The sequence below is a fragment of the Fonsecaea pedrosoi genome (assembly GCF_000835455.1).
Source record: "Fonsecaea pedrosoi CBS 271.37 unplaced genomic scaffold supercont1.6, whole genome shotgun sequence".
Lineage (NCBI taxonomy): Eukaryota > Fungi > Ascomycota > Eurotiomycetes > Chaetothyriales > Herpotrichiellaceae > Fonsecaea > Fonsecaea pedrosoi.
This window is the reverse complement of record NW_013550610.1, coordinates 1,749,426-1,769,945: the sequence shown is the minus strand read 5'-3', so window position 1 is coordinate 1,769,945 and position 20,520 is coordinate 1,749,426. Positions and strand designations below refer to the sequence as shown.

The following is a 20,520-nucleotide window of genomic DNA, read 5'->3' as shown; positions in this document are numbered from 1 at the left end:
CGACGCCAATACATACTCCGGACTGCGGTCTCACGATTCTCTTCCCAGATCGCAACTCAGCTCGGAATGCCATCAGCAGTGACGCACCCGCGGTGCCATCGTCCAGGCATTATGAGTGTTTGGTAATCCACAGCAAAAAGGTAAAAGAGTCAACTCAACTCTCAAATACCAAGTACAATGAACGAAAATCCAAGCACCTTTGTACAGCGGAAACGCAGATCTAAGTTCCAAGCTCTCAAAACATGTCGAGTAGTTACTGGGCGTGATTGATGTCCTTCGACGTTCGACATATTGTGTACGGACGAAGGTTGTAAGGTCGGCGGCGGGGTCTTCCGACAGCTTCTTCGCTATCCTTCGGAGGACCTGTACGTTGAACTGGGCAGCCGAGGTGAGTGGGTTCACGACTTTTGAAGCTGCTTGCTGCTGTGTCGGTACCATTGTTGCCCATCGCACGATGCCCATTTGCCTCGAACTATCAGGCAAGTTCCATGAAATGGAATACCTTGCGACCTACGAGGTGGTTCATCGAAAAAGCCGCCATCTGCGGGCACCTTGAGTCCGAATCCAGAAGGTAAATCCTGGTTCGACAGCGACCACGGTGAGCTCAAGTTCTTCGTGATGTCTGGGTGTGCGAAACAGGTCTGTACATGCGACGTAAGCAATTTTCCGAGATCTGGCACCCTGGCCTGGGCGAGGTGAGCACAAGGCACCAACACCGCTGTCCCGAGCTGGGGATGAGCCACGAGAGCAAATTGTGACCCACAGTAATCAACGCGACAGGCGCCTTCACAGGGCTGAGGAGTTATAGCTCAGCCTTGCTGACAAGGCTGAGTCAAGACTGGGATCAAACGGCAAGACGAGCTAGTCCGGAAACGGAAGCGGACTTTGGAAAAAGGTTACGATTCATCTGCGCTCTCCCTCGTCCCCTCTGGTGTACGTCATGCCATAAAATCACTACAAGGGATGAAGGACGGTACCGAGTACGACGATTGTGATCTCGGAGGACACTGGCGACAGATTGCGGAGGAAAAGGACAAGGCTTTGCAAGAATTTCACTTATTGTTTCTTTAAAGCGGCATGAGATCAGTCCGTAAGAGGGATCGCGCAGCATGGGGCTTGGCACAAAATTCTGGGCTCCCGCCCGCAGTTTGTGAGTTGCCCGCACATGCGATCAAGCCCGCCGTCGAGTCACAACTCTTACATTCTTCTTTCGTTACTCACAAAGAGGTCTCACATCCATCCCTCGTCATCGAAGCTATACCATCTGCACGCAGGAAGAGGGTTCCTCTGCGTCCACACCGTCAGAATGTCGGACCCCAACTCGCTGACGAATTGTCGCTTCTACGAGGAAAAATATCCGGAAATCGATAGTTTTGTCATGGTGAACGTCAAACAGGTAGGTCCCAGTGTCCCAAGTCCGCCGGCGGTTCTAACACGGTGGCTTGAACAGATTGCAGAGATGGGCGCCTACGTTAAACTCCTAGAATACGACAACATCGACGGCATGATCCTCCTCTCCGAACTCTCTCGAAGACGTATCCGATCCATACAGAAACTCATCCGCATCGGTCGCAACGAAGTCGTGGTGGTCCTCCGAGTAGACAAGGAAAAGGGCTACATTGATCTGTCAAAACGAAGAGTCTCGGCCGAGGACATTGTGCGTTGTGAGGAACGGTACAACAAGAGCAAGTCGGTCCACTCCATCATGCGGCACGTTGCGGAGAAGACGAAGACACCCATTCTGAAGTTGTACGAGTGCATCGGTTGGCCACTCAACCGGAAATATGGCCACGCCAATGATGCTTTCAAGCTCTCCATCACAAACCCGGACGTGTGGAACGACGTGACATTCCCCAACGAGGTTGTCAAGGAGGAATTGATGACATACATCAGCAAGAAACTGACACCGCATCCGACAAAAGTGCGGGCCGACGTGGAGGTGACGTGTTTCAAGTACGACGGCATCGACGCTGTGAAGGCGGCTCTGAGGCAGGCTGAGGCAAGAAATTCTGCGGAAACACAAGTCAAGGTCAAGCTGGTGTCTCCCCCACACTACGTCCTCACCAGTCAGTGTTTGGACAAGGGTATGGGTATTCAGTTGCTCGAGCAGGCAATCAAGGACATTGACGACAATATCAAAGAAGCGGGGGGTGCGTGTGTGATCAAGATGGCCCCCAAGGCCGTGACGGAACATGACGATGCGGAATTGCAAGCGCTGATGGACAAGAGGGCACGGGAGAATGAGGAGGTCAGCGGTGATGAGGACGTGAGTGAGAGTGACGAAGGACCGGAGGTTGCATAAAGCGCCACAGGCTGCCTGCGGAGTCAAAAGACTGGTATGGGTTCCCATTTGGAGACAAATCATATCCCAAAGGACTCCCGCAGGTCGCTGTTGAGCAGATGAATGCCAGGGTTGAAGCAGAGGCGTCACATCAACCCACCTTTTGCTGCGGCAACTCATCGCTTCCCTATCAACGCTATGATTGGCGGTGAACTGTCTTCGGGGGTTCGCGAGTTCGTCGACATATTGTTCTTGGGTGACATTCTGTCATTTTCCCAAACAGCACTCTCGAATCACGAGTGCCTCCCTGTCTGCGCGGTCGACCGTCGCTTCCCACGAGGCTGATGTTGTAGCCCACGACAGCACCGACTCAGTTTAATGACCCAAAAATTCGCATTTTGCAGAACTGGTTGAGGGAGTTTCCAGTCCGATTTTTCCATGTTTTGTGTTTTGCTTTCAAATAAACGGCCTTGACAAAAAGATTTTGTTATCTTGCACGTAGCCACCGAAGGTTATCTGCAAAGAATACTAGAAGTGATGATATTTCGATCAGAAAACACCCCTTCATCCTTGAAGAAGTTAAAGATTCACCGAGCAAAAAAGAAAATGAACCCGGCCGGATTTGAACCGACAACCTTTCGATCTGGAGTCGAACGCGCTACCGTTGCTGAATGAAAATTAGCTTACATGTCATTTTCGGAGAAGTAGAAGAGTAAAACTCACCGCCACAGGTCCAGGGGTTTAAGACACGTATTCAGAGGCAAATTTGAGCATTGAGAATTATCAATCCAAAATTAACATGAGCGGTGGGCTCACAAACCCTAACCGATATAGGTTTAGTGCGGTCACATGCTGATGACGTACGCTTGCTCCAGCGCCTCGGCCTCGGCCACAGTAGTCCTCCTCCCGCGGAACACGTAGATAGATTTCCTTGATCGTACACTTCAGTCAATTACTCTCGAGTCCTACATGTAGGTTATGACTTGCTTTTGCCCTACCGGTGGGACCGACTCAACCATGAACGAGGACCGCGTGAGAAAGACAAGAAGTCACAAGAAGCCACTCCTCGCCCGGAACGGGTGAGAGAGAGTTTTCCCTTTGTCCACTAAGCGTTGAGTCTTAGTTAGGATGGACTTCAAATAGAATAATCGCTTTGCATTCATTCGCCAATAATCAGTGCCCTAGGACTTCTCAGGTTTTCCCACCAGCTCAACCTGTCCTCCGAGAACTGGGGCAGAACACCCGACCACGTCTGACGAAGATTCCCGCTCGTCGTCCAGCCAAGGATACTCATGGACCAGCTTCCTCGAGCCGTCGGCTGCATACTCAAACCTGCTGAGCTCGAGAGCCGGCCGCTGCTTTCCGGTGCTTGTTTCACGGCCCACGACGCTGACGAACGCGAAGCGACGTTCTTCGGGTGGGAGCACGGAAGCCGGCTGCGGTTGCGGCGAATCCTCTGTGCAGGAGACCAGGTGTTCACCCTCCTCTATCGAAATCACTCTGGCGACCACACGGTCAGGTGCGACGAATGCCCATGAGTCTTCTTGCTTTGGGGCCTGGCGTATCAGCCGTAGCGCCGCTCGTCTCAGTGACGGATCTCGGCACTTGGTCGCACAGAAGTACAACGGTGGAATGAGTCCAGGCTCCAAGCTCAACAACAGCGAGTGAACCTTCGCGGAATCTGCGGCCTGTCGGAGGCAAAACATGGCGTGCTCGACGATTTCGGCAAAGTGGTCCATGTATTCGTCAAAGGCCATCTGATGAGGGCTGAGGCATGCTCCCACAGATATGTAGCAGACCGCCCAATACGTCAGCAGATACGAGTGTATCAGGTCGCTCTCCAATTCCAGTATTGTCTGACTCCTTTGAGCAGTAAAAGAGGACTTCCACTGCTGCAGGTCATCTAACAATGACAGTCGCTGGGACAGGAAAAACACCTTCTGCGGCTCACTCTCTTCAACATGAGGCAAAAAATCCGCATGTCTGATGACTTCGTAAGACTGGTTCATCAGGCGATCAAATTGGACTCTTGCCTCGAGCAAAGAAGACGTAGATGACGTTGTCTTGAAGATCTCGCCAGCGCTGTTACTGGCACCCTGGTGACGGGATAGATCGCTACCCAAAGTAGCAATCACAACGGCCTTTTTCAAAACGTACGATGCGACCAGTTGGTGAACAGTTTGACTTGCGGGCGAGCTGGGTCGGGTATCGAGTAGCCTGAGATTGTCGGTAAGGATTCTAGAGCATCGTTTCATCAAGTCGTTTGCAATCTCGACGTTTCGATGATGATATTCCACGGATGCGAATAGGATGTAGCTCAACGCGACAACAGAGTTATCGAGATGCCCACGCTCGGCCAGTCGTCGAACGCTCACAATCGCTTTGTGATAGTATCTCAATGCTTGCAAATGCTTTCGATTGGTGATGCTGGTCAAAGCCGCGGGGTCGGATGCGGAAATAGGCGACACGTATGGAACGTGCTCAGCCAAGGAGCTGAGGCACACAACAGTGTCCCAGACAAAGCCATATGTCTGGGCAAGTTGGGGGATATGCTGTTGCCAAAAGGTAGCCTCAACGGTTCCCGCAAATGCAGGAGCTGCGCCATACATGAAGTAGTGCCACGCACGACGTTCGTCCTCCGCGTGGTGAGGAGCGAGAAGAGAAACCATCTGCTGTGGACTGGGACTGCTCGACTGGCTGACCGGCCTATTCTGAACGAACCGAATCTCTCGAACAACGGGGCCTTCGCATTTGCGGCCTGTTTGGGTGCACCTCCGACAAAATGGAGTCGTTTCGTCACATTTTACCCTCCGTACCTTGCAGGTCAAGCAGCCGTTTTTGGACTTCTCGTGGCCAGCGCGTCGTCGGTGCATGTCGCTGCTAGTGTCGAGTTTTCATTGGCTGAGGAAGTAGTCCTGCATGAGCCCGACTGATCGATCAGGGAAACACGGCCAACGTAGTGCTGTTGCCAGACCGATTAAACGGCGGATGGAAGCAGGGGCGTCTGAACATACCAACCCATTCCCGGTTTCAGGCCTCAGTGGCTTCTCTCAGACAGGACGTCCCAGGTAGTCCGAGAGTCATTCATTCCAATGTCCAAAAGTCCCGTACATGACTTGATCTCAGCAGAAAGAATGAGATGAGAAACGTGGTAGAACCAGGAATTATCACTTGTATCCACAGCCTTATCGAATCCCCATCCATCATTGGTCAGCTCGGTTACTCGAGCGTTTTTGGATTAGTCTCTTGGCAAGTCGGACAAGTTGCCTATCTCAACCCCACAGGGCAAGTAAGCCGACCTGGACACGCTGCAAGCTGGGTGCGCCACTCCAGACTGAGTGACGAGGTGTTTAAGCACGCACGAATGAAGGCGATGTCTATCAGTTTTCCCTGTCCGATGCTCTCAGATACCCTCTCTGCTGGCTGGCCAACACATGTGGCGGGTATTGAGAGCCGGGAGACCTCGCCGCCTTTCAGCTGTGCCAGGGTTGCAAACCGGTTTTCCTCGTCTGCGGGTGCGGGGGAGCTTCGGACAAAATGTGTCAATGAGAGGCTGGCAAAACCCAAAGTTTGACCTTCAACGACCACAACCCAGCTGAGGTCGCTCCTCGCCGTAGCGCACCGTCGATTGCCTACTTTCTTCTTCTTCCCTTCTACCTTTTCTCTTGTGTTCCAGAGGACGGGAGCTCGACAGTTACAGATTGATCAACAAGTAACGCCAAGGAATCCCCTCGAACGCGCCATAGGATCCCAACGCATCATGGTCAAATGGGGGACGCTTCTCTTCGGAGCTCGCGAAAGGGAATCGCCATATCACCACAGTGAAACGAGGAGATGTAAGTTGGGCCCCAACCCTGTGTCACGACCGGAAACTTATCTGGCGCAGTGCTTCCCGCCAACAGCTCCGACCTGCCTCCCTCAGGCTTGCCGGCCAAAGAAGTCACCAAAGTCGCCCTCCGATTGAAGTACCAGATCGAGGCAGTCATTCCTATCGAGCTTCCCGAAGAGAAGATTGTCGCTGCCAACAGCCCCGTTATAACTCCGAAGGTGGTGCAGACAGCCAAAGAAGCGGGCGGGACTGAGTACGCTGGATGCGTGGTGTACTGCCTGCTTGTGTGCAAGAGATGGTTCACTAGACAAGCCAATCTGGAGCTCTGGGATGCAGACCTGCACCATGTCCGTGCTGTGGCTTGTGAGATGATCGCCAAACGCATCATCGAGAACGAGGAGGACCAGGAATACCTGATGCAGGAGATTCTCCTCAAGCGCTACTCGGTCATCCGCAAAGACGAGGAGACACCCCCGGCAAATGTCATCGAGAGGGCAGTCGACCTGCACTGCCTGATCGTCATTGGTTCTTCTGGCTACCAAAAGTGCATCAAGTACCTCTGGAGGGGTTGGATTCATCAAGACGACAAAGACCCGGGCAGATTTGTTTTCTACAATGACCGCGACAATACAAATTATTGGGTCCATCTGAACCCCGACCGCATGCGCACGCCCTTGTATCAGAACGCCCTGCAGATCACCATCTCGGTCCTCTATCTTGCCTTGTACACTGGGGCGGTCAATACCGTGAATGAAGATGGCGACCTTGACGTCGTCGAGGGTATTCTCTACATGATGACATTGGGCTTCATCTGCGACGAAATCGGCAAATTTTGGAAGGTTGGCATTTGGTATTTCGGTTTTTGGAACGCCTTCAACAACTGCCTCTACGCCCTGCTCACAGCCTCGTTCATTATCCGCATGACCGCTCTCGGCCACTCCCCCGACGAGCATGACGACAAGCGGCGCGAACTCAACAGATTGGGTTACCACATATTCTGTGTTGCTGCACCCATGTTCTGGGCCCGTCTCCTCCTGTATCTGGACACGTTCCGCTTCTTCGGCGCAATGCTGGTCGTTTTGAAAGTCATGATGCGTGAATCCCTCATCTTCTTTGCCCTTCTCCTGGTCGTTTGCGTGGGTTTTCTCCAGGCCTTTATTGGTCTGAACCAAGTCGAGGGAAATAGCAGTATCACCAGCTTCGTCATCACCGCCATGGCCAATTCGGTCATGCAGTCGCCTGATTTCGAAGGCTTTGACAACTATGCCCATCCCTTCGGCCTCATTCTATATTACATCTTCACATTCGTCGTCATGGTTATCCTGCTCAATATCCTCATCGCATTATACAACAGTGCGTACGAAGACATCACCGAAAATGCGATCGATGAGTACATGGCCATGTTTGCACAAAAGACACTGCAATTCGTACGTGCGCCCGACGAGAATGTCTTCATCGCGCCGTTCAACTTGATCGAGTTGCTCTTCTTGATCATCCCGTTTGAATGGTGGATGGATCCGCATCGCTATGAGCGATTGAACAACTATGTCATGGGCGTCATCTATTCGCCTCTGTTACTCATCACCGCTGGTCTGGAGTCTCTGGATGCCCGCACAGTGCAAAGCAACAGAAGTCGAGGAGAAGAAGATGATGACACGGTGGAAGAGTGGGAGGAAATGCCGCACGACCTGAACTTTGGAATGGAGGGGTGGGACACAAAGGTTCAGTCCACAAGACCGGTGGTCGAGGTTGACGCCGACGTCGTCGAGATAAGACAGCTGAAGGAGCAGGTTGATGAACTGCAGCGGATGGTGAGGGCGTTGAGTGTCGCAAAGGACGAACGCTGAACGCTGAACCCCGGTGTGTGCACCATGCTGAGGGCCTGACGGAGCTTGGAATTTGATCCGTGGTGCACTTTGTTACCAGATGTTTAACCCAGCTATTCATGAAGTTTTTAATGTCTATTCGTGTCGAACCTACTAGTTACCGAGCATAATTCTCCTTGTGACAGCCCAGATATCAAAGAGAACGCGATGTTGTGCCGGGATGATAGCCAAGATGGCAAATTGGCCCAGACTGAAGGCCATCCATCTGCGGACTTTTGATGGCGGAGTGTCCGCCAGCCACCGCCTACCGCTCGCCTCCTTGAGGGAAACGGTTCACGTGCAGGCAGGATATCATCACAGATTTTTATCCAAAAAAAAAAAAAATTTATCGAGATCCGCAATACATCCGTCAAATATATGTGTATGGTGGTGGGTGTCTCCTTTGTTTTTGACGTATCGTCTTTCTTAGTAGTGGGAAGGGGGGGGGGGGGGGGTTCTGTCTGTTTGTAGTTACGAGGCTGCGAGGCCGAACGGGTGACCCCCGCACCCGCAAAGTTCACGCAGACAGATGAACAACCCAGCCTGCCAGCCCAACCCAAGCCAGGCGGCCCCTACTCTACTGACTGACTGGTAGCGGCCTGTCGCCCTGCTCGTGACCGCCGACAAGACCAGACGGAACCTGTATCTTTGCTTACTGTCTACGCGAGTGTCCTATGCACCAAATCTCTTCCAATCTCACACTTGTTCCGCCTCGCCCTCCTCCCCTCCTCCCCTACCAAATACCGCACCCTGTTACCCTGGCGTCACATCTCCTTCGACGTGGTCTGGGGGAAGGACCCTCCAATTGCTCGCGAGACCTTGCGCCAGTCGCTCTGCAAATGCTGCGTGCGTACCAACCAAGACACACAATGCCGTACCGTGTCCTTTGCTTTGCACGGTTGCAACATCTCTAGCCTTTTCACCGAGCAAAGACCAAGCAAGCTGGGCCTGCTGGCACACACATAACTTGAATGTACACCACTACGATACTCGATGTGGAAAAGAAGAGTGACACTGTCGGGGATACTGGGATGATTTGTCCCACTGCTAGCCACCAGGAAAGTTCTTGTATGTCTGCATGACGGTGCTCACGCACGCTATAGGATCGTCGTATTAGTCTCACCCAAAACACCTCCTCTCCAAAAGTAATGCATCGCCAAGTCCTTCGTGAGGCCTCCATGCCTTTTGGAGAGGCTTCAGATTGGTCCATCTGATCCCTTCCACTAAGAGGTGAACTGCCAAAAGACCCGGGTATTCCCCAAAAAACTCCTCGCTCGATATACTGATGCCAGGGTGCCAAACGTCCGACGACAACCACGTTTCGTTGCATCCTGGAGTTCCTTCTTCACTTCCTCTTCATCGACGGTGTCTTTGTTGCCTTTGAATCCCTTGATCGGAGCTTTCTCAAGGAAGCTGGCAAGGACACAAGAATCGTTCCATCCTCGTAACGGGCTACAACGTGGACATGTTGTGCATACGGCAACAGTTCCGGACAACGTACTCATAACCCTCTCATTGTCTCCGACCCTGAAAAATGTTATCCCGCACCTTCTGTGTAGGCTTAAGGCGTCTCCTCGTGTGGCCATCTTCGAGTGAGTGGCGCGAATGCGCGTCAGCATGCACATTGGTGGGAAGATCAACACGATCTTGCGGTGCCTTGCTCGTTGCTGTTGATGCGTGTCGTGCTCCCCGGCCTCGGCTATCAGGTGGCAACATCCTCCCCAATGTCGGCGTTCCAGATTGAGTTGGAGGTAGAACTTCCGATTCCTGCGCCCTCTGTGGATTTGTGACTGCCAGGCTATGGACCACCAACTCCCGGTACGCATCCAGTGCGGTGCAAAGTCCTTCCAGCCGTGTACCTGTACCCCAGTCAAGAATATTCTGGATGGCTCGAGAAACTGCTCGTATGGCATTCGCGTCGTTGAGGAGATAGTTTGAAAATGTTTCAACATGAAAGCTATGCCGCCCTCCTTCATCGGCTCTCAGCCAATGTACATTGATCCGAGCTAGCTCATGGTCCATCGTGACGGAGAAATACTGGGGGTCATGGTAATCAAATTCTTTCATTCCGAAACTGCGCTGTACTAAGTCGATTTTGCCAATTGTCGCAATAGCTCCAGCACCGGCGGCCTGGTTGGCTGCGATGTAGTGGGTTCCGCCTTTTGCCTGCGATTTAAACTCGAACTGAAGGAATGGAAATCGAACCTTCCAGTCCGGGACGGCGTAGCTTCGGCCGAACTGGTCGTCGATGAGAAATGGAATTGTCTCGAGTTGGTCACGAGTGAAGGCTGCATTGGAATATCCAAATACTAGATCAGGCTTTGGTCTAGGTAAGGGTAGCGGGACCGTTAGGACAGTCGGATCGAGCGGGACAGAGACGCAATTAGACCACAACTGGTTAGCATTCGATGTCAATCTTTTGTCAGGGAGCACATTCGCGGCAGGAATGATACCTGACTCGAAGGTCCGCATGATATCAGCTTCAGGCTCGTTCTCAACCTCACGCAATGTCGCTACCAACATTTGAGCTGTTTTATCGTTGATTCCCGGAGATTTTCGTTCTTTGGATATGATCGTTCTAGCTCGCTTCATTAGCTCCGCCGGAGGATGGTCATGATTGATATAGATATTTCGGCGACCCAGGGATTCCCGGTAATGTGAATCATGAACGCTTGCAGAGGGTTCCCCGGACTTTCTGGAGGGGGTAGTCATGCGTTCAAGGGTATTGTTTGAGAAAGAAAAGACGGTCGTAGGTGGGGGGGCCATATTGTCCAATGCGGCAAGCTGGGGTTCGTCTTCTGTCGGCTCTCTGTGAAACCAGCTGGATCCATTCAACCAAGTCTCAATGAAGCTCTCTTTATCATGCCCAGTCCTTGGGGCAGCGTGTTGCTCGAGCGCACGTGTAGGACGCTTCACGTTGCCGAGTTGTTCGTCTCCAGTAACCACATAAGGCTGTCGTTTAGCTATTTGGGTCAGTAACTTGATCCAACAAAGTGATGACGGCGACTGACTGCTCTTAGGTACTCCTGGTGCCGCTGGCGAAGCCGTAGGTTGGCCTCTGATCTTCTCTTTGGAACGATTGTCTTGCTTCGCTGCTGCTTTCTGCAAGTACCTCGTCTGCCCTCCTCTTGCGGCCCGTTTCTGGGTTGCAGATTGTTTCTCCTTTGGCCGCGGGCTCTTTAGGGAGGCCTTGGGGCTTGCACTCAGGGCTTGCTGGCAGTTCTGCTTGGCTGTAATGCAGTCAGTGACACAGTAACGACACAATGAAGTGGATTGATGGGCATGGAACCGACGCTTCTCCTGTATTCTCTGGCTCTTCCGCTGGGGCTCGATCACGTCTTCGCCCTCGTCTTTGTCTTGGGCAGGAGGCTGCTTTCTTCCTATGATCAGTCAGTCGGGTTGAATCGCAGACGATGAAGGGTGGTCCCTACGGCTTGAACGACCAGGCTTGACCTGCTGGAGGCCAGGTTTGTCGTGGCCCTTTCGAGCTCCGTCTGTGTATCGCTTTGCAACACCTGCTGCCATACCGACCGGTGATGAATGATCCGTAGGACGTGCCTGGTATCTATAACCCACACCGGAACTTGGAAAAGCTGTAAACTGAACCAGTGGAGTCGCAGAGGGCCAGATCTCTGAAGTCGAGGAGAGACATTGATCGGTTCAGTCGCAGTCAATGGAGGGCACGAACGGCTTGGCGGGCTCAAAACAGCCAAAAAATTACCAACACAACTGCACTTGATTTCCTCGACAACGACGATTCCTCGACCGCTGGGAAAGCTGGAATGTTGGGCCCAAGCGTCCTCCTGGAGACACTCGTTGCCGAGCCACCCTACCCGGCCAGGCATGCCGTTACTCGTTCAGTAGCTTAGCAATACCACCAGTAGTAGCCTTAGTCTATCTTCCGCTTCTCCCTCTCGCGTCACCGAAAGGACGTCGTTAGCAGTCTCTGTCACGATAATCCAGACGGAGAATCCTGGTTCCGTCTTTGTATGACTGCATCAAGGGTTGGAGGAAATCGAAGTAGCCTTTGAAACTTTGTCCCGGGTAATTATTGATCGCTCAAATTGCGCCTTGAATCTCCTACCCTCTTCTTCATTACGACATCTTAACGCCCTGGCTCTTTTCAGCTGCCCTCTTCCGTGCCTGTGAGTCTTGTGCAACAGCGTACATGGTCTCTTCACGACTGAAGCTGCCATGATCGCCTCTGAATCTGCGTACCCTTCGATGGCGACCAGTGACATAACATCGTCATCATCTCAATCCAATGTTCCTCGTAATTTTGGTGGCATAGGTCTTGCTTGGGTCGTCTCGTTCGAGTCTTCGGCGAGGTCGTTCGCATGGTTGTTCGCAGAGCGGTGGGACCGGATGTGGCAGTGAAGTTGTCATCTTGATCCTCACTGCTGTCGGACGTTTCGGCGAAGTAGTTCTCCGGTTCACTTTCAGGTGGTAGGCTAATGGTGATGTGTTCCTATACGACATGGCCTCGGTCTCGAACTGGATTCTCGAACGGAGAGCCAAGTCATTCTATAAGTGACCGCAGTGGAGAGGGTGTCGGCGTTTCGCCAAAGCGTCTCAAGAGGGAATTGTGCTCAAGGTCAAGGCTCCCAGGACTAAGTGACCACAGATAGCGTGCGCTTGTGTCATCTAAACGTCGAAGTAATATAAAGGTGAACAAACCCCGCGTCGCGTCGCGAAACCTTCCCCGTCCATAGCCTCGGCACCTTCGAATCTACGAATCTACCTGCGCAGCTCTACATGGGACTGAAGAACCCTCCCCTCCCTCCTGGAAGGCGGCGGGTTATAGCGTTCGAACGGCGTGTGGAGTTGGTCATGAGTGCTTCAATCTCAAGCCCTGCACGGCCGGGGATTTCCTTGGAACCCCAGGAATCCCCATTGGAGTGAGATCTACGATAGCGGCAGTCGCCCCTTGATCCTCCAACAACCCTCGCTCTGTGTTGTACCATACATGAGTTGATCAACCCCTCGCCTGGAGCATTCGCTCACTGTGTTGCAATCAAGTCTCTATACTAAATGGCATAGCTATGAACTCACCTCCGAATACCGCAGATGATATTGGGCAGGGAACAATCGTACATGTCCAGTCCGTCTATCACGTGATGTAATGACAACTGTGACTGGCAGGGATGCCAAGGACGTGTAATGACCGTCACGCTAGTCCTCGGCCGAAGGCCTTCAGACTAGCGCCGGTAGGGCCCTATAAAATTACTCGGAAGGTATATAGTTAGACGGTTCCCAGGACCTAGTAGAATTCACCATGTTCCTCCATTGAGTCACACAACAGACGCCGTTATTTCACGTGACTGATTTCGACCCTCAACGCAGCTTTGCCACCTTTTTTTCTCGGCCAAATCAATCGTGTCGGGCAGTCTCGCTATTGCTGGCACTAACTCTAGGGAGGCTACGCGTCAGGTTTGGCGACTAGGATGTAGGTTTTGCTACCGACGTGGTTACATGGCAGAAGCAACCAGGAGGAAATGTGGCGACAAGGCCAGGATGTAACATGATCATGCATTTCATTACATGGAAAATCATCAAAAGATTCGCTTTTATGGAGCTGACCATTACATTGTCTGATTTATCCTCAGGTATACCTAAATCCCATCGCTAGGACCTTTCCCCCTCGCTCTGCTGGTGCGTATCCAAGCAGTTAATCCAGCAGAGGGTCCCAACACCCCACGTACCCGAGTCATCGTACCGTTGCTAGCTTCCGCCAGGCGACACTGAGGGTGTGGGTAGCCCCTGCTCCTGGCGTTCTTCGTAGCGAGTCATCCAGTTCGGTGGCATTGCCACCACGGGAGTTGACGTGATGAACACAGTGTCAGTCTCCGGGTGGCACGATACCGGTTCGCCGCCCGAGCCGCGGTGTTCTGGCTCGGCGTCTTCTGCCACAACGTCCTTCAGTTCCGTCGCGCCGGCATCTTTCACTCGCTCGGGAAGCCATTTGACTTCGGAAGAGTTCACCCGCGTCATTGTGTGGATTATCAATACTGAGTGGATGGGAATCCGTTCCTTCACATTCACAACCGCTTCGACGGACTCGATGGAGACCACGTCGAGATGAGACGAGAGAACCAGGTTCGCTGCATCCGAGGTACAACTGGAGGAAGAAGCTCCCTCGTAGAACCATGCCACCAGCAAGAATATCGTATCTTTGTTGGGACCTCCTCTTGATCTTATCGGTGGCAGCACTCTGATCTCAAGGACTAGAGCGTTCGCCTGCTGCAGCTCTTCATGCTCATCGAGATAATAGACCACAACTTGGTCATCCACACAGATCCCCGTTGTCGATTGGCTTAGCGTATTCAAGTTTTTCCAAGCGGGGAGGCCGCGCCTTGCACCCACTACCCGGAACGTTTCGGAGTCCTTCCGAGGATGGGTCTTGATCTTGTAGGAAGGGATTTCCGGCTCCAGGAGCCGTCGGCGGGTGGGGATGGATCTTGGAGAGGGCATAATTGGAACACGCTAGGTTCACTAAAGTGCTTATCAGTATACATCGTCTCCACATGAAAGTGTCGGGGCAGGCTACCGTCGAACGAAACAGAGGGTGTCTAAGCCAACTACGGCCTAGAAAAGAAGGAGATCTGGAGATGCGTTGTGAATTGATGAATGGGTCTCCTGAAGCGACGGGGCAGCATCGACACAACCGCAAAACCGGTTTTCTGATTGGGCCAGTAACAGGGTTAGTGAGAAGCCGTTTCGAGGAAAGCCCACGCAGACCTACCGGCGGACAAGCTAAACTGAAGCTTTCACCAAGCGTTGTCCACGAGTTGGGACTGAAGTATGCTAGATTGTGGCACAAGAGGACCGGAAACCATTGGGACGACAGGAAGTTAGAGAATTGCACAAGAGAGCTTGAAAGGAGAGGAAGAACACAGAGAGACGAGAGATGGCCGGTGACAGGAAGACGACCTGCGCAGGCTTCCCCGCAGATTTCGAGACTGAGTGTACAACTCGTCCTGAAGGGTGAAAGCGGTAACAAACACTGATAGCGAGAAAATTTAATCGGAAAATGTGCTTGGTAATTTGGCTAGTCCACTTTAGTCTCTAGCTTCGTGATGGACGACCAAGACATAAAATTGATTCGTCCCTGAAGCGCTACTAAAAGTACGCGCTACGCCTTTTCAGGAATATCCGTGTCTTCCCCTCGCGTCAAATGGCCTTAATTTTCCAAGGCGACCAACCCCTCCCTCCATCAACCTCCAGATATCATACTTTTGAATGCCCGAGGCACGATTACTATCTGCGCGAGCAAGCGCCGGCTGCTTCTGAGCATTCCCTCTTGAATCCCTTGAGTTGGCCGTCGCACAGTCACCCAGAACACCATCATTCTCAATTGATGGATTACAATGTCCGTCACACTCCCCAAGACCACCCCACAGATCCTGCCCCGTCTACTAGGACAGCAAAGAAGCCACAAAGACGCAGAGTACGATTCACTTCCGGACCTCAGGCCGGAATTACCACCCAACGCAATGGGCAAACCCAATCGCCCGTGCGCGTGGAACCGGAAGTGTCTCATGTACAGCCTTTACAGCCACCAAACACACACACTGCGGACTTCTCGGCCCAGCCTTCAGAAGCCTTGAATGTCTTTACACAAAATATGTCACCATGCCAGGCTGAAAACTGCTGTATCCACTGTGCTCCTGAGGCGGTTGTTGTGTCGCCTAGAAACCCTGGCAACGCTCGAAGGCTGTATACCATTGTGCGCAACCATGCTGATCACACACAGCAGCCATATAGCAGTCCATTCGGATGTACCGCCCAGCCACAACAGCCATATATAACAGCAGCCGTGCATGCGATTCATGCATCGGTTCCCTTGGGTTTCGAACCTCCTGGTCAGACGCAACAAGCCGATTCTGGGGCACATGGGTATGCTGCTCGGAGCAGCGTGTCGTCCGCGATGATACCACAACACACCCCTTGGGCTCAGCAGCCATGTGGCATGTCACCTGAATACGCAGTCCAGGCTCTGCAGGGTCAGTCACAAACAATGACACCCAGGTACACTGACCAATATCAGCACTTGTACACTTCACCACCCGGACCGCCAAATAGCAATCATGTACAGCAGCCACATGTCGTGCCACAGGGCAATCTCGATCATTCTCAGCAGTCGTATGATATGTCCACAGAAACCCGCGGTCGGCCGCAATATCACACCAGCGCTCAAGGAAGGTTCGTGGAAACCCGGCAGGCCGTCCCATCGACACCTACTCTCGGCACGCAATGGACCACCGTGCCAATTAGCCAGCCTCAACAGACTTTTACGTCGGTGTCAGGCGTCTCGGGGAGCCACGGGGTATCTCTGCCAAACGACCAGGTCCAATCTCCTGAAAGTCAAAGACCTCCAGACCTTCGGACTTGGCAAAGGAAACGCCCTGCCGAGGACCCCATCACCGCAGGAAGCGGAGGACCCCCTGCTGCAAAGAGGCAGCAGCAAGGGTACATACCGCCGGAAGGATCCCAGCAGGCTCCTCGCACTGATCAGCGTCTGGCGATGTCATGCATGCGGGCCTTTCGGTCCCTGGACACAAAATTCCAAGACTTGCACCAAGCCTACTGCGACAAACGAGATCGAGACAAATGGGAACTATCCAAACGTGAACAAGAATTCAAAAGACGTCAGCCATCTATGAGAGGCGAGTATCAGCATGCCTTAGAGTCTGTCAGACAAGATCACGAAAAACAACGCAGGTATTGGAAGGGTGAGTTGCGCACAAATGAACAACGATGGAAAGGAATAGTCCAACAGGAGGACAAGATATGGAGATCCTCCTACGCGGAGCTGGACAAGATCTGGGATACCTGGGTGCAAGGCGATTTTCAAGACCTCGTCCGTCCTCAATTTGTGCAGTATATCCGTCATCTAGAATCCGCAGTCTCCCGCTTGGGCTCAAAACCTTCAGGTCACGTGCCATTACAGCGAGAGGCGCCCAGCGAACGACAACCCGCAGCTAGAACAACCACGACAGCATCACGGTCGCCACGGCCCCCTGATGCGGCACCGGTAATGCCCCTGCCAACGCGTTCCCCCAGCGCAGAATTTACAGTACCGCCCCCCGCACAACCCTCTAGTGCAGAGATGGCCATGCCGTCACCATCTAGCCCCTCCAGTATAGCATCGACAGTATCATCATCACCAACGTACTCTTCTACCCCGGCATCGACACCGCCTTCATCGCATATCCCTAGCATAGGACCGATAGGGCCGTCACCAGTATACGTTTCGAACAACGTAGCACGGGCAATGCTTCCACCACCCCACCGCGATGTTGCATCCACAAGACCTGCATCAATGTATTCACCTGAGACAGCAATAGCAATGCCGCCACGATTATATCCTCCTAACACAACGTCTTCTGTACCACCTCTGGCACATCCTCCTATTTCTGCAGCAGCCATGCCACCACCAGCACCATACCCTGCTACGCAATCGACAATACCGCCCCTACCATATCATCCAAGCCCAGCAATGTCTCCTCCAATGCGACCTTCTGCCACAACAACCACGATGCCACCGCCGCCGCTCCCCACAAGACCAGCGATAGTGTCACCGCCACCACTTCCTAACATTGTATTGCCGCCGACACCACCTCCCGACCCTACAACTACATTGCTTGCCCCGCTGTGCCCAGACATAGTCACGGCAATGCCACCATCTCCACCGCCCAACAGAACAGCCACGACACCGCCACCACTGCTCCCTGATATAGGACTTGCGAGGCCTTCATTGCCACATCCTAACAGAACAAGACCTCTGCCGTTACCACGCCATCCCAGCATTGTGACAGTAAAACCGCCTTCGCGATTCCCTCACCGCCCCGCCACGATCCCATCAGGTGCAGAATTTCGACATGCAGAAGTCTGGGGCGCAAAGACGATGCCAGCGCAGCCACATCTCCACGAAGCAACTATAATCCCGCCAGGGCTATATTCTGACAGTGTACGAGCGTGTCAGGAGCCAGATTATTACAGACCATTGACGATCCCTCCACAGCAGCACCCATACACGGCAATGACGATGTCATTAAAACCACAGCCCCTACGTACAATGGCGATGCCGCTACAGACACAATCTGGCCCTCCAAGTGTTATTCCGCACAAGAGCCAATTTCGCAGACTTCAGGAGTCGAAACCGCGTCCTCCAAGCGCCATGGCGATGCCACCGCAGACACAACCCCGTATACTCACGGTAGTTCCGCCAAAAGGCCAACTCCGCGGACTCCGGGGAGTGTCATCAGTCTCTCCGTCACCATCACCATCTCTCTCGCCGTCACTTTCTCCTCCGCCCAAACCACCACCACGACGCCTCACGCTTCCCGCTGAGATGGAGATGGACATGGGCGCTGGCAATGGACAAGTCGGAGGAAAGGGGAAGGGCAAAGCAAAAGATAAGGGTAAAGGAAAAGAAAGGGCAATGACACCGAGGGAGAATCTGGCGAGGGGGCCGAGGCGGCAGCTACCAGGCAACATGAATCTTGATGGTGATGACGATGACGACGACTCGTATCTCACGAGGATTACATGTGCTGGGTATTGATCATTCAGGGCCACCAGGGCGTCGTTGTGCTCTCTTTGGGCCGGGTGGGCTTCTCTGAGTTTATCCACTTCAAAAGACTTGTTTGTTCGATTGGTTGTATGGTTGATTGATATGCCTTGACGAATTTAATGACCGTGATGATTATGACGACTAGAGCGTGGACAATACAGAACTTACCTACCTACCTACCCCGATAGTCTTGCTGTAGTCTCGTATCTAACGCTCCAATGACGAAGTACCAGCAGTGTAGTCCCATCCGATAGATGCCTGCCAGCCAACCAGTTCACAAACACCTCCGCAGGATGACTAATCTGCCCCCGCCGACTAGCACGGGAAATGAAGTTGTCCGTCTATAACTTTCAATCCACCAACGCCTGAAGGTTCTAGCTAGTCCAAGTAGACTTGCCATGTCAAAGCCTATCGAACGGTGTTATTTTCACAAGATTATATCATGGATTGCGGGCGGTGCAGGCAATAGAAATTTCTGTGGGGGGGGGGTGGGTCTGGCCAATCAAAATCGGCACTGGGCTCAGGCTGTGCCTCGTCTTGGCAGCCAGACTTGGGCCTTGTGCTCGCCATCCATTTTGCTCGTGGTTGACGACGAGGATATACACTAAAGGCTCGACAATTTTGTACGACATTCTCGGAATTATCCGGCTGGCTGGGGATGCAATGCCGCATGCCATGTGCCATGTGCCATATACCCAGCATCAAAGACACGGACAACGTGTCTTCTGACCAACCTGTGCGGAAGCCGAGTCCAGATTTCGTATGATTCCGATTCCAACCTGTGTATCTCTCTTCCTTCTCTGCTGATCGTGGTCACGTCGTCGTTGATGGACTATTACTACTGACACCGTCGTGGTGAGTGATGTACTACTCAAGTAGAGTACAGTGCCTATGTCAAAAAGTCCGAGTTCCTTCCTTGGACAAAAATTACGTGTTTTAACCCCCCCCCTCCCCCCCGGGGTGGGGGTTGTCATTGTCTCGCGTGATGGTTATTGGTCGGTGTGAGGGACTCGGATAGTCGAGTACGATTGCTGCGACGGCGACGGCGACGGCGACTGTGACTACGAGTGAGATGACATCGAGTCAGACCTGACCACAACTACGAGGTAGTGTAGTGGTAGAACGCCCAACGACTCTGATGGCATCGAGTCAGACGTGGGCAGACGTGACCGCATCAGCGAGCCCAGCATGGTCCAGCCTCACGACTCTGCCCGCGTCGAGTCAGACGTGACATGACCACAACTAGCAGCGCGTGAGGCCCCGAGTCCAAAGGCATCGAGTCAGATATTGACTGTACCTTAGGGTGATGGTCATTTTTGTGTGTTGGTTAGTAGGCAGCCTCCGACAGCGCGGGCGGCGAGTCAGACGTCCCTCACCGCACCGCACCATGCCACACTACAATTACTCGTACAACCATGCCGTACTCATACGGTCGGCATCACGGAGATTCAGTGATCACCCCAGTGACGAGTTCAGTGGAAAGGGGAGAGCACCGAGCACTATAAGTCCGGCTTGACTTGACTCGGCCCGTAACCCGTATATAGCCCTTTGGTGGGCAATCCATCCCCTATTTTGCTGCTTGTTATCCGTTGCCCCCTTATCAAGCACTGCCAGTGTGGAGCGGAGGCCACAATTACTGTCGTGGTACATGGCACCTCGTAGTCACGGCCCACAAAACGTTCATTCATTCATGCAACTCTCGGCAGCCTCGCTTCTTCTGCGGACGAGGCTGGAGTGGCTGAGAGGTGAGGCTGAGGTTTACCCCGCACTTTGCGTGAGGGGTTTCAAACTGCGCATTCACCATGGGATACGGACAAACAGGAAGACCACCAGCGGTATTCTACCGTAGATAATGGTTCGTTGAGTATATAATTGATTAACTGAGTGATTGAACGATTCTCTGACCCGACCGACTGCCTGACTGACTGACTGTTTGACTGAGTGAATGACTGACTACCTGGCAGGCGAC

The 20,520-nt window shown here is 52.9% G+C and overlaps 6 protein-coding genes and 1 pseudogene across 7 annotated transcripts; 3 read left to right on the top strand and 4 right to left on the bottom strand.

Annotated features, from left to right (window-relative positions):
- Positions 1–1,306: 1,306 nt before the first annotated feature.
- On the top strand, positions 1,307–2,302 carry Z517_09461 (uncharacterized protein; the record flags this gene model as incomplete). Its single annotated transcript, XM_013425369.1, has 2 exons — positions 1,307–1,396; positions 1,451–2,302. The coding sequence occupies 2 exons, from the start codon at positions 1,307–1,309 to the stop codon at positions 2,300–2,302; spliced, it is 942 nt and encodes a 313-aa protein (XP_013280823.1).
- A 586-nt stretch (positions 2,303–2,888) lies between these two features.
- Z517_09460 lies at positions 2,889–2,960 on the bottom strand (annotated as a pseudogene). Its single transcript has one exon. The product of its transcript is annotated as a tRNA-OTHER (tRNA).
- Positions 2,961–3,462: 502 nt separating this feature from the next.
- On the bottom strand, positions 3,463–5,154 carry Z517_09459 (uncharacterized protein; the record flags this gene model as incomplete). Its single annotated transcript, XM_013425368.1, has 1 exon — positions 3,463–5,154. The coding sequence occupies one exon, from the start codon at positions 5,152–5,154 to the stop codon at positions 3,463–3,465; it is 1,692 nt and encodes a 563-aa protein (XP_013280822.1).
- An 887-nt stretch (positions 5,155–6,041) lies between these two features.
- Positions 6,042–7,957, top strand: Z517_09458 (uncharacterized protein; the record flags this gene model as incomplete). Its single annotated transcript, XM_013425367.1, has 2 exons — positions 6,042–6,117; positions 6,168–7,957. The coding sequence occupies 2 exons, from the start codon at positions 6,042–6,044 to the stop codon at positions 7,955–7,957; spliced, it is 1,866 nt and encodes a 621-aa protein (XP_013280821.1).
- A 1,530-nt stretch (positions 7,958–9,487) lies between these two features.
- Positions 9,488–11,500, bottom strand: Z517_09457 (uncharacterized protein; the record flags this gene model as incomplete). Its single annotated transcript, XM_013425366.1, has 4 exons — positions 9,488–10,938; positions 10,987–11,205; positions 11,269–11,355; positions 11,407–11,500. 4 exons carry the CDS (start codon positions 11,498–11,500, stop codon positions 9,488–9,490), a joined length of 1,851 nt encoding a protein of 616 aa, XP_013280820.1.
- A 2,196-nt stretch (positions 11,501–13,696) lies between these two features.
- On the bottom strand, positions 13,697–14,446 carry Z517_09456 (uncharacterized protein; the record flags this gene model as incomplete). Its single annotated transcript, XM_013425365.1, has 1 exon — positions 13,697–14,446. One exon carries the CDS (start codon positions 14,444–14,446, stop codon positions 13,697–13,699), a length of 750 nt encoding a protein of 249 aa, XP_013280819.1.
- An 886-nt stretch (positions 14,447–15,332) lies between these two features.
- Positions 15,333–18,542, top strand: Z517_09455 (uncharacterized protein; the record flags this gene model as incomplete). The annotated part of the gene is made up of 1 exon (XM_013425364.1): positions 15,333–18,542. The coding sequence occupies one exon, from the start codon at positions 15,333–15,335 to the stop codon at positions 18,540–18,542; it is 3,210 nt and encodes a 1,069-aa protein (XP_013280818.1).
- Positions 18,543–20,520: the final 1,978 nt, after the last annotated feature.